This window comes from Salvia hispanica, chromosome 4 (assembly GCF_023119035.1).
Source record: "Salvia hispanica cultivar TCC Black 2014 chromosome 4, UniMelb_Shisp_WGS_1.0, whole genome shotgun sequence".
Taxonomy (NCBI): domain Eukaryota; kingdom Viridiplantae; phylum Streptophyta; class Magnoliopsida; order Lamiales; family Lamiaceae; genus Salvia; species Salvia hispanica.
The window spans coordinates 45098884-45115646 of NC_062968.1; the positions used below are offsets into that span (position 1 = coordinate 45098884).

A 16763-nucleotide genomic window follows, 5' to 3' on the forward strand; every position below is an offset into this window, starting at 1 on the left:
AGTACTTACTAGATTAGAAAACACTCTCTCCGTCTCACAAGAATACGTATTCTTTCCTTTTTAGTCCGTCACACAAGAATATGTACTTCCAATTTTGGAAACTTTTTTTGTCTCTTATGAGGTGGGACTTCATTCCTCACTAACAATATTTTAATTGTTTTTTCTCTATACCTCTCTTACTTTACCAATTTTACATTAAAACTCGTGTTAAATCTAAAATGCATATTTTTTGGGGACTGAGAAAATAGATAATTTTAAGAAATGAACTAAAATAGAAATATTCTATTTTTAAGGACGGAAGAAAGTAATAAGCTTCCATTCAAAATCTATTAATAGGGCTTCTACACATTTACTAAGCCCAAAATTGAGCTTAACATATTACAAGCAAATATCAACTTGAAGCGAAAGAGTGAGCAAACTTGACTGGAAAAACAGAGAGAAAAGAAGAGGGGTGAAATCAAAGTATGCATCAACGCATCTCTGTAACTTTAAAATTGGAAGTTGCCAACTTCTCCAGTGCTTCATCTTCCTTCCGGACTGTAGCGTGAACAAGAAGGTCTAGTTGATCTCCATGTAAATCCTCTTGTTTCTCTAATATCTCTTTAGCTAACAACACCACTAATTCTTTGCAATATGTCAATACAATTGACCTGAGTGTTGGTATATCTCCGATTTCTGATGGAATCTCCTTCAATTCATTTAAACAAAAAAGATGGAGCTTTATAAGACGTGGAAAGTGGGAACTCTCTGACATTGTCAACTTTTCTAGATCATCACATTCAAACAATATTAGTGACTTGAGACTCTGGAATTGGTCTTCAACTGTTTCCCACTCACGTGTTCTGAAGCGATCTCTACGTAATCTGAGCTCCTCAAGAAGTGGTAAGGAACCTATACTTGGCAGTATGTGTTCTTCCCACTCAAAACGACGTGGTAGTTGAATAATCAACTTTATAAGGGAGGGTGGGAAGTTGATCTGCAGCATTCCAATATCAGTGGAGTAGACAATCAACGACAAGGATTCCAGTTTACTAAGACAACGTCGACAGCTCAGATATTGTACTATATCAATTAGCTGCCCATCGTATTTCACACTCAGTGTCTTGATATTGGGAATTCTTTTAACAACATCTTCACTTACATTAAAATTATTCACTCCTATGAGCACTTCTAGATTCTCCATGATGATAATATCATCGTCGTCCACTCTAATAGGATCCGGGAGATGCATTCTCCAAAATTCATACTCGAGATGCCGAAGTTTATACATTTTCCAGATTTCAATTGGTGCAATCAAATCTTCCCAACAACGTATAATTAGGGTATCGAGATTTCAAAGCAGATTGATGGAAGAGGGAATTACAAACTTCTCATAAATTGCAAAAGCATGGTATCGTGAGTTCATCAACTCAAACATTTGTGAATACTCCTCTTCACTTAGTATATCATACGTATGCGATATCCTCAAAAATCTAGAATTTGGGAATTGACAAAGTTCTTTAAGACCACATAGTACTAGATAAGAACGAGCATGGGTCATATATTCTAAGGCATCCTTGATTTTTTCTTTTGAAGTGCTTTTAGGAATAACAATACACTGTTGGCTAATTACTCCTTGAAGACTTTCTTCCTCAAGACATAAAAAAACCTCTGTTTTTGAGCTTCTTTCATACATAGATCTCTTAGTAAATCATGAATTTTGTAGGATATTACATTCCCAAGTATCCCCAACCTATGAACTCTAGATTCCTATCCACTAGTTCTTTCAAATACTGTTCGGCGATTGTTTTCAAGCTTTTATTGTCTATTGGTTTAAGAAATCCTTCACAAACCCATAGTTGGACGACTCTTGAAGCAAGAATTTCCATGTCTTCCTCAAACACTCCCATATATAGAAAACATGGCTTTAGATAGATAGGCAAGTGGTTATAGCTCAATTTCAATATTCTCAAGCAATAACCATCATCCTCCAAATTCACTATAGAGCTTACGTTTTCCTCAATGCGCTCCCAATATTCTAGTGTAAGTTCGGATTTAGCCATTAGACCCCCCTATCATAGCAATAGACAAAGGATGTCCATCACACTTTTCTACGATTTTCTTTCCAATAGTCTCCAGTTGAGTAGGAAAGCTTTGTTCCCCAAATACAATTTTGGAGAACAAAGTCCAACTACTAACCTCGTCTAGAAATCCAATCTTAATGTGGCTATCAGTCAAGTGGGAAAATAAGTTTGACATTCTAGTTGTCACTATTATTCGACTCTCATTATTGTATTCAGGAAAGAGAAACATCATCTTGTCCCAGACCTCTATGCTCCAAATATCATCCATTACAACGAGATACCTCATACCTGATAAATATTTGGAAAGTATTTCTCCCAAGTCTTTTTCACTTTCATTGCTCAAGTACCCTCTAGCTTGATTGAGTAATTGCCTAAGAGTTGTCCTATAATATAATGTTGAGAAATGGTAGCCCACACACAGATATCAAAATGCTCCTTAATAAGATCGAGTACCAACGTACCTTTTCCAAGAGTGGTTTTGCCAATGCCACCCATCCCTACAATAGGGATGATTTGGCGAGAGGAACGTCCATCAGTAAGCCTATTCAAGAGCTCAAGAAACCCTACCATGAGATTGTTCTTCTCAGTGAAACTGGATCTTAAACCAGCATCATCAGAACCTGAGTTTCTAAGGTGAACTACCTTCTCCCTCATAATCCCAGCCACCTCTTTCTTGATCAAATCAATTTCTTCTATCACATTTTGTAGATCTTGATAGAAGTGGATGCAACGGATTTGTTCATCAACACCATCATCAGTTACTGATGCAGAAAGCTGAATGGTGTCAATTATATAGGATTCAATCACATCTGCAGCTGTATCACTTGCATCTGCAATGTGAATTAGGGATATGTTATAGAGATGGCAATTAATCAGATTTTATTAAAAAAATACAACATGTATCAAATTTGATTTCATCTAAATCAAAAATTAACAAAATCCTAGTAAAATACGTATAACATATTAATTCAATGGCAATAGATAAATAATTTGCAATATTTATGCAAAAATCTACTCACCCATACTGCGAATCTCCAATGGATCTGCTTCGTCGCTATACTCGTAGGGTGACTTGTAGCTTTCGAGAAATTCCTGCAAGAAGGTAACTATTTGTTTGAGAGATTCTACTTGTTTTTTGTCGAAAGAAATCGGAGGGGAAGGATGAGTTTCAATATCAACTATGATACGCATAAGAGAAACTAGAGCTGCATAAGCAGCCATCTTAATTCTATGAATAATGCACAAATTAAACACAATGTGAATTGAAATGATCAGATGAATATGGTATTTTGACACCACGATTGAGACTTGAAGCTTTTTTTGAAATACAAAGAAAGAAAGAAAGAAATGAAGGAAGGAAGGCAATTATGAAGTAGAATGTGATTTCTGCAAGATATTTTTATGAGCACTACAATCATTATCCTGTAGCCTAGCTACTTTATTAGAACCACGAATTTATTACTGTTGTATTCGTCAACTTTCATTTGGTTGTTGGGCCTTCTGCAAATCCACTAAGTGTGAACAATAGCATAACAATTAAGTAAACAAAATAAAGTACGTTGTCATCAAATTTTTTACTCACTCTTTCCTATAAAAGTCATTTAGGATTATCAAGGATGTTAATACTTCCTCCGTTTTTAAAAATAGAAACATTTCAAACGACACGAGTTTTAATGTACAATTTAGTAAAGTAAGAGAGAAGAAGAGGAAAGTTGGTAGAGTAAGAAAGAGAGAGAGAAAAATTGGTAAAATAAAAGAGAGGTAGAGAAAAAAGTAATGGAATTAATATTAGTGGATTATGTGCACACTTCAGTATAAGTGGTAAATAAATTGATGTATAAGGGTATAAAAATTTCCTAAAATAGAAAGTTTGAAAGTTGCAATTTTTAAATGGAAAGAGTTGCTATTTTTATAAAACGGAGGGAGTATATTAATACTCCATCCGTTTTACAATATTAGTCACATTTGTTATGAGCACGGATTTTAAGAAATATAAAGAATAGTGTATTGTAAAAGTGAGAGAAATATGAGGTCTAATTTTTAATATTAATTTTATAATAGAGTGAGAGTGAAGTGAGTTAGTGGAATATGAGACCTATTTATTATTTATGATAAAAGTGAAATGTGACTCTTATTGTGTGTCAAACCGAAATGATAAAATGTGACTCTTATTATTGGACAGGGGGAGTAATTAGTAAAGTAAGAGAGAATGAGAAAAAGTAATTGAAATTCTATAATGATGGTGACACCCATAAATGATAAAGTACTTCCTCTGTTTCGCGGTTGTGGAGACATTTATTTTTAGCACACGGTTTTTAAAAAGTTGTGTTAAATGAGTTAAGTAAAAAATAATAAAGGGAAAAAAAAGGTATAGAGATGAAGACAAAAAATAAAGTAATAGAAAATAATGTAAATGAGAAAAAATGTTTAACTTTTCATAAATGGAAAAAGTAAAAAGTTGTCATAAATGGATATAGACTGAGATTGAGGGAGTATTATAAATTACTCCTGGCGTCCCCTAGTATGTTTTCCACTTTGACACGACACGAATTTTAAGAAACATAATAGAAAGTGGTTGAAAAAGTTAATATGAGTTCTACTTTTATATACTTAGTTTTATAATAAAATGTGAGGAAAAATAAGTTATTGGAATGTGTGGTCCACTACAAAAAGTGATAAAATGAAGTTGAACAATTAATATGGGATGGATCAAAATGAAAAATTAGAATACATAATGGGGGACATAGGGAGTACTAAATAGTAAATACTACACCCTCCGTCCCACAATAATATATAATTTGGGTTGGGCATGGTTTTTAGTGCATAATTGACAAAGTAAGAAGAGATAAATATAAAAAAGGTAATTAAAGTATTGTTAGAAAGAGTGAGTCTTACCTCAACAGAGATAAATGAGGAAGTATTATAATACGGGCTCTAGTAAATGCAATGGGCCTTTGACACCACAAACTCACACCACAACAACCGATTAAAGCTATGGGCCTAGACCTAGGGAGAGAGGATTAAATAGGTGTGCAATGATTTTTTATTTTTGTTCGAAGGTGCAATGATTTTATGAATTAGAAGTAAAATTCAATGAAACGATTGTGAGATTATTTGTAGCGTACATGCTGGGAAAGTACATATTTTATACCTTCGTCCCTAATAAATATTTTGTGTCTTACCATTTATTATTAAGAGTCATAATTTGTCATTTTAGTCTGTCTATGATATGTCTATGATTAGAAGTTTCCATTAATTTTTACAACAAATGATAATGATATACTGACCTTTTATTGCATTAACTCATTTCATTATAAAACGATTATATAATTCAGAAGTATCATTTTATCTGCTGCGAATATCATTTTATAATTTTATCAGTCAGACTTCCTGCTTTTCATCCAAATCTGCAAGATAAAAGATAACATTATTACAATAAATACTATCATTTCTCTGACTAAAAAATAGAATTTTTACAAATAAGGTTAAAAATGGAGCACACGTTCAAATGGTTGTTGTTCCTCAGATGGTAGACCATGGGCTGCCTTTAGTAAAGAGCTCTTCAACCACCTTCGACCAAAATATTTCTCAGGAATGAGATTAGCAGACTTATTCTTCAACAAACAAAATATATGACAACATAACAAACCAATTCTGGAAAACTTCTTGCAACTACAGTCGAATGTGTCTTGCTTACAATCATACTTAACATCCCATGTTCTACCATATTGGTCCTTGACCTGATGCATCTTGATGTTATCCTCAACAGTTATAGAAACAATCTCACATACCGTACTTATTTCCTGTTGTACATGTTTGAAAATAGAATCAGTGTAGATTGTAGATGCATGCTTCTCAATAGGCAATTGGGTTGACAAATCAGGAATAGTTGAGTAATCCAAGTAGTTCAATCGTGAATTGGCATTCCTTTGATCTCCCACAGCATAATTAAAGAAATTGATGAACTGTACAAGATTTGCACGTGGCTTTGTGTAGTTTTTAAAAAAGCTATTCTCCGATTCAGACATCGATGTAGTCCTAAGAAGCGACCCCATGGGAAAATCTCGAAAATAAGCAGGAACCCAGAATTCTCTATCTTCAAACATTGATCCAAACTAGTGCACGTCTTCTAATCCATACCGTTCCATTATATCATTCCATATTATATCAAACTCATCAGGCTCTAACAAATCAGACCAAACACATGCATTCAACTCTTTTTTGAAATCTTCATTACCAAGTAAAGATTTGGGCAACTTATCTGACACCTTAACCATGATATGCCACATACACCATCGGTGCCTTGTTTGTAAAAGTACTTGTTGAACAGCAAGTTTGATCCCCCAATCTTGATCAGTGATAATCAATTTGGGTGCTACCCCCATGCATCGAACAAAACAGCCAAACAACCAAGAATAGGAGTCTCTACCTTCACTTGATAACAAGCCAGCTCCAAATGTAAGAATGGTTATCTTTTCCAGTGAATGGAGCAAAAATCATGCAATACCTTCATAATATAACATAAAAATGAATTATATTTTCATGCATATAGAAAAGTATCATTTTATCAGCCAAAAGTATCATTTTATCAACTGAAATATAATTTAATCAGCAAAAAGTATCATTTTATGTCTATTAGCAACAAAAGTAATATACCTGTTAGTGTTGTATGTTGAGTCAAATGAAATTACATCTCCAAACATATGATAATTTCATCTTGAAATAGCATCAGCCCAGAAGAGTCTAGTTAACTTTCCATGAGATCCTATCTCAATTTCATAATAGAAGGCATAAGATGATTCCTTTTGAGAACGCATATAATCAAAAATCATTTGAGCATCTGAACCATCAATATTGGACATAATATCACGATAACCATTTCTAATATCAATAATATCACATCCAACATTTTCAGGTCCACCCATTATCTCCTTCAAAAGTTTGAATGTGAGAGTGGGACCAATATTACACCTGCCACAATCCTCCATAAACCTCCGATGAATAGGATCCAGATTGCGATTGGCCATCATAAAATGCCTATGCTCATCCGCAACCATTAAGTGATTATGATACTCAACAAACTGATAAACCTCATATCCTCTCCTCATGCCATCTGAAAAATATCTCAAGTTGAGTTTAGCAAGACATTCACACCTAAATGACCGACACCTACGCTTCTTAACAGACACTTCAGTTGATTGGGATGCATGACCAGGTATAAAATTCTTAGAGCCTTGTCTGCTGCAAGCCAAATACTGCCACTTAGTAATACCTTGAACTGATTTGTTGCCCATTTTACGAATGCCAAAACCAACTGAACGAGCATAATGTTCATAGAAATCAACTGCTTCTACTAATGTATTGAATTTCATACCAATCATTGGCTTCAAAGCATCATCACAAACAGGAATGTACATACCTACAAATCAGTAAAAGTATCATTTTATCAGAGTATCATTTTATCATAGTATCATTTTATCAGAGTATCATTTTATCATAGTATCATTTTATCAGAGTATCATTTTATCCGACAAAACTATCATGTTATGCAGTAAACCTAACATTTATAAGCCAAAAGTATCATCTTAACACATAATCGACAATACATAATATAATCAAATAAGAATTTCAGTACATCAGAAACATAAACCAATCGACAACTAATATTAATCTAAAATCAAATTCAATACATGAGGAATGCCAAAAACCAACTGAACGAGCATAATGTTCATAGAAATCAACTGCTTCTACTAATGTATTGAATTTCATACCAATCATTGGCTTCAAAGCATCATCACAAACAGGAATGTACATAGATAATGATTGTTACCTTCGTTATTTGCTACAGACTCCATCGAAGCAAATTCTGACAGCAATTGAAGAGGTAATCAATGAAAATAAGAACGCAAAATTGAAAACATCTTCCCGATCACAATTATGCGAGAAATATGGAAACAAAATCTGGAGACTATGGAATAATGAACCAAATCGAAGAAAATCTGGAGATGTTGAAATAAAATAGGCGAGAAATATGGAAGATGAAGATGAGAGAATCGATCTGTTAGAAGGTGAGAGAATTGAGTTCCAACAGAATGAAAGTTTGAAACGAGTTTGGAGTAAAATTCAGAAATTAAATGAGGAAATTACATTTTTACCCCTCTGCGCCTTTTTTATGAAGTAAATCTAAGTTTGAATCTCAACCACAAGATTATCAAATATGTGTGGTCCAGATTTGGTTATAGAGTTATTATGTGATTTGGGGGTTATGATATGATCACATCCCTATATATATATATATATATATATATATATATATATATATATATATATATAGTCCTATTATCCACAAATCCACTCTTAAAGACCGAACCACCGAACCCTACCAAATTAGGGCTTTTAGATCTAGTTTTTTATGGATAAGATACATAAATTTATAAATTATTTTCGCCTTCATCACGAGCCTATTTTAATTCATCTGAAGGTAAATAAGTCATACTAACATGTTACGAAGATTTAACTTCGTTCCAGAATATATTACTTCATTCTAGTAGGTTTTTACTTCATTCTAGTAGGTTTTTACTTCATTCCAGTACGTAAATGTGGTTTCGCCGTCGCGTGTCGTTCTTTCTCTCTACAATATCTATCACCAACGCCATGGCGCTAATATGGTTTAATAAGCACATGGAATAATGTAATAAATTGTTAGAATGAAGTATGTATAGAAGCATTTGAAGTACAGAATGAAGTAATAAACCTATATAATGAAGTAAAATGGGCTTGTAATGAAGCCGAAAATTTTTTCACAGCAGCACATCTCATCAAAAAAACTAGATCTAATGGCCCAGATTTGGTCTCTAGTTCGGTCTTTAAAATTGGTTCGACATTGATCACAACTCTCTCTCTCTCTCTCTCTCTCTCTCTATATATATATATATATAGTTCCATTATCCACAAATCCACTCTTAAAGACCGAACCACCGAACCATACCAAATTAAGGCTTTTAGATCTAGTTTTTTATGGATGAGATGCACAAATTTATAAATTATTTTCGCCTTCATCACCAGTCTATTTTAATTCATCCGAAGGTAAATAAGTCATACTAACACGTTACGAAGATTTAACTTCATTCCAGAATATATTGCTTCATTCTAGTAGGTTTTTACTTCATTCCAATAGGATTATTACTTCATTCCAATACGTAAATGCAGTTTCTCCATCGCGTGCCGTTTTTTCTCTCTACAATATCTATCACCACCGTTACGGAGCTGATATGGTGTAATAAACACATGGAATAATATAATAAATTTTTTGAATGAATTATGTGTAGAAGCATTTGAAGTCCTACAGGAATGAAGTAAAAACCTTATTCAATGAAGTAATAACGTTTCTGAATGAAGTAATAAACCCACTTGAATAAATTGCATTTTTAAATGTGAATAAAGTAAAAACCCAGGTCAATGAATTCCAATGAAGCATATGATGAATCATTTCAAAACCTACTTGAAGCAAGTAAAAACATATTGTAGTTTCAAAGTATTACGTATGAAATGAAGTAATAAATTTATACAATGAAGTAAAATTGGCTTGTAATGAAGCGCGAAAAAAACTTACACAACAGCATATCTCATCAGAAAACTAGATCTAATGGCCCAGATTTAGTCTCTAGTTCGGTATTTAAGAAGGGTTCGACATTGATTACAACTATATATATATATATATATATATATATATAGGGTTTTGATCTATGAAGACCAGATTTAAATACAGAAATGCAGAACACGGTCATACGTAAGGCATTTTTAGGTCATAGTTAGTTTATTTTTAGGTCATGCTAACAAAGCATGACCTAAAATGATCTTAACATGACATAAACCCAAATCTTATAATATGACCTAAAACTACTTAATTATGACCTTCCGTGTTTTGGGTTAATTATTGACCATTAGATCATCTAATCCTAGGGCCAAGATTTGGGCTGCATTTCTGGATTTAAACACATACTTGTTTTGATCATCTTCCTATATATATATATATATATATATATATATATATATATATATATATATATATATATATATAGGGTGCATTAGGCTCCTTTGCACCCTAAGTGTCCTATTTCCTTCTTAATCTCAACCTTTGAATCCTTGAATTGGATGGTTGTGATCAATGCATTATTAGTCTATAATGTTGCATTATTGGCCGTTGTGCATTATTAGAATGAAAATGTGCATTATTAGTCTATAATGTTGCATTATTAGCCGTTGTGCATTATTAGAATGAAAATGTGCATTATTAAATGACACGTGGCATTAATCTAACCGTCAGATGACAAAATCGTGGGGCTAGGATTAAGAAGGAAAAATGACAAAAGATATGAAAAGGATTTGAATACATATACTCCAAAATTTGTAACCCTAAAAGATTTCTTCACTCTCCAAGCCGCCGTTCTTCACTCTTTTTCTCCCAAGCCTCTTTTTATCTCGTTCTTCACTCTCTAACCCTAGAAGATTTCTACCTGCCTCCATTCTCGTTCTCTCCAAGCCAGCAAGCCTCTAACCCATCACCTATCTCTACCCATCCTGCCGCCTCCGCCCTCCAGCCGTGCAGCCCGTGCTCAAGTCTGTCGCCTCCAACCATCCACATCGCTTCCATAAGAAGGTAAAATCTCCACTCACCTCTTTAATTCCTATTTCATTTGTTAAGAAATTGCACTAGCATTTTTTATTTAAGTTTGTGTATTTCTTCACAACTATGTGCAAATTTAAAATAAGTCCAAAGTTCATGTATTTATGCATTAATGTGTATGTTAATATTTATTTACAAATTATTTAAGTGTTGAATTTGTTTAATTTGCTAAACTCTACTGATATTTGAAAATGAGTATCGCAATGGTGTGGGGCGTCAGAGGTCCCCGTGGCCAACTCGAAGGGGCTGAAGTTCGACGCAGAGCTTTTTGGTTGTTAAGTTATAGCAGCACTGAGCAACATCCAACAGCTCCAGTCCTTCTGGTTTCCACTAAAGTGGCTCAAGTAGTATAAGGAGAAATGATCATATTTCATGGGACAGATGTAAATAGATATTCGCTCTATCCCTGAAAGTTTGTCTTATTTTTCTATTTCTGTCCGTCGCACAAAATTTGTCTCATTTTATTTTTTATTATTTTTGATAGTGGACTTCATATTTTACTAACTCATTCCTATTCATATTTTATTATAAAACTAATATACTCCATTCGTCTCACAAAAGATGTCACACTTTCCTTTTTAGTTTGTCCCAAAAAGATGTCACATTTCTATTTTTGGAAAAAGTTTTTTCTCACATGAATATAAAAGTAATATATTCTCTCTCCATTTAACACACAAAATAAAACTATAAAAGTATGACTCACATTCCACTAATTTTTTCAACTTATTTTTTATTATATTTTTTAAAATTTGTATCTAGTCAAAGTGGGACAATATTTAGAGGTTGGAGGGAGTATTATACGTACTTTTCAGGAAGGAGCAAGTATCCCACGATTCAAAAAAAAGGAGCAATAACACCAGGTTGTATTTTTCGTGTGGGGCAACTATAAATCTGTTTATTTATCAGAAGCCAACACTTGTACGTGTATGTGTTTGTTTTTTTGATCACTTGGATGTGACTAAAACGAATGAAAATCATAGGTTTAGAATTAGATACTACTCCTATTTTAAATTCCGGCGAAGAAGAATGGTCCAAAAACGAACTCCCCCCTTTTATGACGACCGTATTTCTCCCTACCGACGCTTCTGTTTCACAGCGTCTACTGTGTGTTTTTCTCTGTTTCTCTATACAGACACCTGATTTTCGCTCCACTGATTTCTTTTGGGGGCTGTCTTGTTCCTTGCCTCTGTCTCTCTCTGTCCCATCACCTGACACCTAAATGCTGCCACTACATTAGCTACCTCAATCCAATAATATACCCCCAAGAGAGAGAGAGAGAGGTTATTGATGATATTGATTGTATTTAGCATTTACATGAAGATTTTTCACCTGGGTTTATCCAAAGATGCAAACTTTACAAGAACCCAGTAATGCGGATTTGGAATCTGCAGCTGATTCTGATAATGTCGGTGGTTTAAGGAAAGTTGCAATCGAGATTGTGGTTGTGGCAGAAAACGGCAATGGTGGGGAGGAGAGGAGAGAATCCAGTGTATCCGAGTGCTCTGTAGAGATTGTGGATCTGGAAGGTGGAGCTCAGCTGCATTTGGCTAAAATTGAGAGGGATTGTAGGATATGCCACCTCAGCATGGATGCAACTGATCAGGACTCAGGGTTTGCCATTGAGCTGGGATGCTCTTGTAAGGAGGATTTGGCTGCTGCCCACAACCAATGTGCTGAGGCATGGTTCAAGATTAAAGGAGACAAGTAAGTAAATTCACAAATAATTTCATCTTGCAAAACCATTCATCTCCATTTTACTACATTAAAAAACAAATCTTGATGTGATTTGTGGTGAACTGTTTGTTTAGTTGATTGCTAGCTGTTAAAGTTGCTGAATTGGGGAATGATGAAGTGTTGTGTTCTTGATTGTTTTGTGTTTCTATTAGGTTCACCATAAGGAAGATAAATTGGAATGTTCTCCTTTGGATCTTATGAACTTTAGCTTTATAATAAAGAGAAAAAAAGAATGCTAGTATGGTAATTGGACAAAAAGATGTGAGCACTAGGAATGGTTTGATAGTGAAATACTTTTGTTTCACATTGTGAGAATCTAATCTTCTCTTTCAATCTTGGCCTTGTTACAATGGGCGGTTTTGGTATTGTTATTAATTGGATCTATTGAAATTAAATCAGTTAGGGAAAGTTGGGTTACTTGTTGTGGTTGTTTAGTAATTTCAAGTCATTTAGTACATGGTTTGCTGAATCATTTTGGCAATGAAAACCTTAAACATAGATCTATTTGCCTTTCATCCTAATCTATGTTAAACCTTGTTGACTATCTATTTTCGTCACAGAATATGACTCGTTCGATCCAGCATCTCTTATCCCTATCATAGAATTTTTTCTAAGAATATTACTTTGCAAGTGGAGTCATTTTCTGGTCCTTTGTCAGAGAAATCTTAAAGCTGTTTTAAATTATGAGAAAGTTGAAATTTAACTAAGGACTTGAGACTTTTGTTATCGGAGATGAAGATGTTACCCAACGAGAAGCATATAAGCTATAGTGAAAAGAGCTTGTACACTATGCATCCTCTGCTAGCTGAATATTACTTAGAAACTTCTATGTATGGAGCCTCAGATGTTATGCTTCTACCGCGTTATTTTATTCAATGAATTAAAGCTACCTGCTTACTGTGATCGATTAAAACTATTCTTGATATATTGTGGAAATATTTTTTACATTAGCACAAATTCATGATTTTATGAAGGATTTTAGGTTCATTATGCATACTCTTTCGAGAATCTCAAGTGAAGAAAAGGTGTTCTTCATTGAAAGTCTTTTATATTCTTTCGAGTATATCAAATGAAATTTCAGATATTCTAGTGTATTGCTATACTTGTGTCTTTAGATTTGGTGAGGGTACATATTTTCTTAGAGATCATATACACTTTGTATTAGTTACTCATTGCTTTGGTTGATGTTACAATGAGCGTAGTCCTTAAATACGAATAGGAGTCTAGAGCTCTGTATGGATGTTCTCGTTCTTTTTCTTATGGTCAATTCACTGTAAATTACTTCGAAACGTAGAGCCTGCTGATTGGAAATGAGTTCTGAGTATTAATTTCCGGTCAAGAAAAAGTGAAGAGCACGCAAAATGACATGATTTTTCTGTATGTTGTGATATACAGAACCTGTGAGATATGTGGATCCCTTGCAAAAAATGTGGTCGGGGTAACTGAGACCGAGCTGACAGAGTCATGGAACGAGACCGGTGATACTGCTGCTGCAAGTGCAGCATCCCAGTCGCGGAACTTCTGGCAAGGCCGGCGCTTTCTCAACTTCTTGTTAGCTTGCATGGTGTTTGCGTTTGTCATATCGTGGCTTTTCCATTTCAACGTGCCATCTTGAAACTCATGGAGACTGCGTGAACCAGTAAGTACCCGATAAATATCCACTCTTTGGAGGTGTATCCCTTTTCCCTTTCCGTAGCGCCTATCCACACCGTTGTGTACATTAGCGCCTCCTCCCCTGCCTTCTTCTGCAAAATGCACGATCTCTTCGTGCACGCGTGCACAAGAGACCATCTCATTTAATTATACCAATCATGCTTCAGTTATGTACAAACAAACTTAATTGTCTTAATTCTCTGTTCCTCACTTTGTGCTACCACTCATTGTATCTTAATAGTAAAACAAGAGTTTAAAAAGGAAAAAATTAGATACCGAACTAAGCAAGTCCAAATTTCTTAGATGACAAGCTATTAACATTAGTTATCATTCATTTGACAAAAAAAACGAACTAAGTATATAATAAGTTGGGAACAAGATGAATCCTTATCCCTTGCATGACAATCATACATGATCAAGTGAGTGCTGTGTAGACCATTAAACTTTGTTAGATATTTAATTTTTATTAATTGAGTTTTTCTAAATGTTAGAACAAAGTCTCTTATGAATTAGTAGCTCTTTCTTTGTTGCTAAAGAGGCTCACAACCCTTTACATTAAATTATGATTGTCTAACAAATCTTTAAAAAAAACACCCATAACATCTATGAATAACCTCTAGAACAATATTCAATTAGAGCATCCGCAGCGGTGCTCTTACCGCCATCCGTCCGTCCTTGCCGCTGAGCACCCGTCGTCCGTCCGCCGCTGCAGCTCGTCCGTCCGTGCCGCTGAGCACCCTTACGTGGCAGCGTCTGATTGGCCAACGGCATAGGCGTGGGCAAATTCGATTTTTTATTATTTTTTTTTAATTCGAAATTTATTTAAAAAAATGTTTTTAAATAAAAAAAAATATTTTCCCACTTCCCAAAAAATTATATCCGTTTTCTACCCACTTTTAATTTATTTTTCAATTTTTTCCCCCCAAAATTCACATTTTCATCTATAAATACCCCCACTTCAACACAAAAAAAATCACATTCTCTCATCTTTTTTCTATCATCTACATTCTCTCATCTTTTTTCTCATATTCTCATCTTTGTAGGATTTTTTTATTTTCTAGGATTTTAATTATGTATTTTTATTTTTTAAGATTTTAATTATGTAATTTTTACTTTTGAATGTATTTTTATAATGTAGAAATGTTTATAATAATTGGAGTACTTAAATTGAATAATAGAATGACGGGACCCTTGAGCTTGTCCTTAGCCAAGAGCACGGATGTGGGTGTTGTGCTCTTAGCTAAGGACAAGGAGTAAAAGTGGGTCCGGGCCTACTTCCGTGCTCTTAGCTAAGAGCACGGATGGGGATGCTATTAAACTTCCCTCATCTAAATTGAATAACCTTTAGAACAATATTCAATTAAACTTCCCTCGTCTAAATTAAATGCGATCTTCACTTGAAATTTAAAAATGTCTAGACTAATATTTACTATTCCTTCTGTCCCATCAAATATATGATTCATTTTTTTTATTGTCTATATGACCTACTATTAAAAATAGAAACATATTTATTTTTCTATTAACTTTAATCTTACCGCCTAATAAAAAAAAGTTGAATAAAATCTCGTGTCGGACTGTGGTGCTGGGCTATGGGGTTGACTGTTGAGGAAATTGCCTTATTTGAGTTTAAGAAAACAAAATGCATGTGTGAGCGTTGTCATTATTAACCAACTTTGTTATTGTGGGCTTAAGATGTGGGTCACATGTGGTGGCTCCAGCCGACAAATTGTATGTCGATTAAAGGTTTTCAGAATTAAATTAATAATGTCAAGTTAAGATGCATGTTAGTACAACATAACAATAAGTAACTTGTAGTTAGAGATACAGTCATCCTAGCCTTAATTCTAAATTCTAATTCAGGCTTTCTTGTGTAATGCTCAATCATCATTCGCGAAGAAAACAAACTGAATTATGTAAAAGATTGTGATTTTATTCTTACAAGCATACTATAATTCCTCATAATTTAGATCTTGGTTTCACAGTATATTTCTCCTATTGATGCTAAATAGCTAGAATATATCATGAGATTTTCTGTTTTCTTTTTGTTATATTGTGAAGATTTAATATTCCCCACCATGTGTGTAAACAAACAAGCTAGATTCAGATAAAATTGCGTCAAATACACTTCATGATTAATTTTGGAGTGGTAGATTTTTTTTCCCCGATCAGATTACACCAATCCTCAGTTAATTGGAAAAATTTAATTCAGATATATTGTTGGATCAATCTATTTTAATGTAGATATTAATAGAGTTAGTTAAATTTCAATTAATAATCATAGATTTGTTATATTGTGTAATGTATATAATTGTGCGAACATATTCGAACCCTTTTAAAATTTTACCTTAAAAATGGATTCACAAACATTAACTGGTTAAAAATAAATATCATACTAATCATTTTGCAACACTTCAAAAAAATTAAAATTTTAATTTTAATTTTAATTTAGAGCATATTTGTATAGTTAAGGAAAAATATATTTTTTTAACTAAATATTGTATAATTAATTCGAATCAAACTTGAAATCATGTTAAAATTTGATATTAAATATATGTATCACTTCTTTCTTATTGCTACATAATAATCCAACAAATAACAAAAATAATTTTTAATTAAATTCAATTAAA

General features: G+C 33.6%; 3 protein-coding genes across 7 annotated transcripts; 1 reads left to right on the forward strand and 2 right to left on the reverse strand.

Moving 5' to 3' along the window:
• Positions 1-301: 301 nt before the first annotated feature.
• On the reverse strand, positions 302-3434 carry LOC125218713 (probable disease resistance RPP8-like protein 2). Of its 5 annotated transcripts, none has more exons than XR_007176007.1 (3): positions 3083-3432; positions 2352-2893; positions 302-976 (listed from the first exon to the last, which is right to left on the reverse strand). XR_007176007.1 is itself a non-coding variant. In XM_048120457.1 (3 exons), the coding sequence occupies exons 1-3, from the start codon at positions 3282-3284 to the stop codon at positions 2403-2405; spliced, it is 615 nt and encodes a 204-aa protein (XP_047976414.1). In that variant the 5' UTR covers positions 3285-3434; the 3' UTR covers positions 302-2402. The 5 variants fall into 5 exon arrangements, 4 of the variants coding, with proteins under 4 accessions (XP_047976414.1, XP_047976413.1, XP_047976412.1 ...); XM_048120457.1 differs by having other exon boundaries at positions 302-2446; positions 2525-2893; positions 3083-3434; XM_048120456.1 differs by having other exon boundaries at positions 2525-2893.
• A 2010-nt stretch (positions 3435-5444) lies between these two features.
• LOC125221194 (protein FAR1-RELATED SEQUENCE 5-like) lies at positions 5445-6169 on the reverse strand. Its single transcript, XM_048123319.1, has 2 exons — positions 5566-6169; positions 5445-5470 (listed from the first exon to the last, which is right to left on the reverse strand). The coding sequence occupies exons 1-2, from the start codon at positions 6167-6169 to the stop codon at positions 5445-5447; spliced, it is 630 nt and encodes a 209-aa protein (XP_047979276.1).
• A 5533-nt stretch (positions 6170-11702) lies between these two features.
• LOC125224372 lies at positions 11703-14359 on the forward strand. Its single transcript, XM_048127764.1, has 2 exons — positions 11703-12453; positions 13879-14359. The coding sequence occupies exons 1-2, from the start codon at positions 12095-12097 to the stop codon at positions 14096-14098; spliced, it is 579 nt and encodes a 192-aa protein (XP_047983721.1). The 5' UTR covers positions 11703-12094; the 3' UTR covers positions 14099-14359.
• The last annotated feature ends 2404 nt before the right edge of the window (positions 14360-16763 follow it).

Coding starts and splice junctions, on each gene's coding strand:
- LOC125221194 (XM_048123319.1), bottom strand. CDS start 6,169: ATGTTTGAAGATAGAGAATTCTGGGTTCCTGCTTATTTTCGAGATTTT. Junction 5,471..5,565: donor GGAACAACAACCATTTGAAC/GTGTGCTCCATT, acceptor TTTATCTTGCAG/ATTTGGATGAAAAGCAGGAA.
- LOC125224372 (XM_048127764.1), top strand. CDS start 12,095: ATGCAAACTTTACAAGAACCCAGTAATGCGGATTTGGAATCTGCAGCT. Junction 12,454..13,878: donor TTCAAGATTAAAGGAGACAA/GTAAGTAAATTC, acceptor TGTGATATACAG/AACCTGTGAGATATGTGGAT.
- LOC125218713 (XM_048120454.1), bottom strand. CDS start 1,270: ATGTATAAACTTCGGCATCTCGAGTATGAATTTTGGAGAATGCATCTC.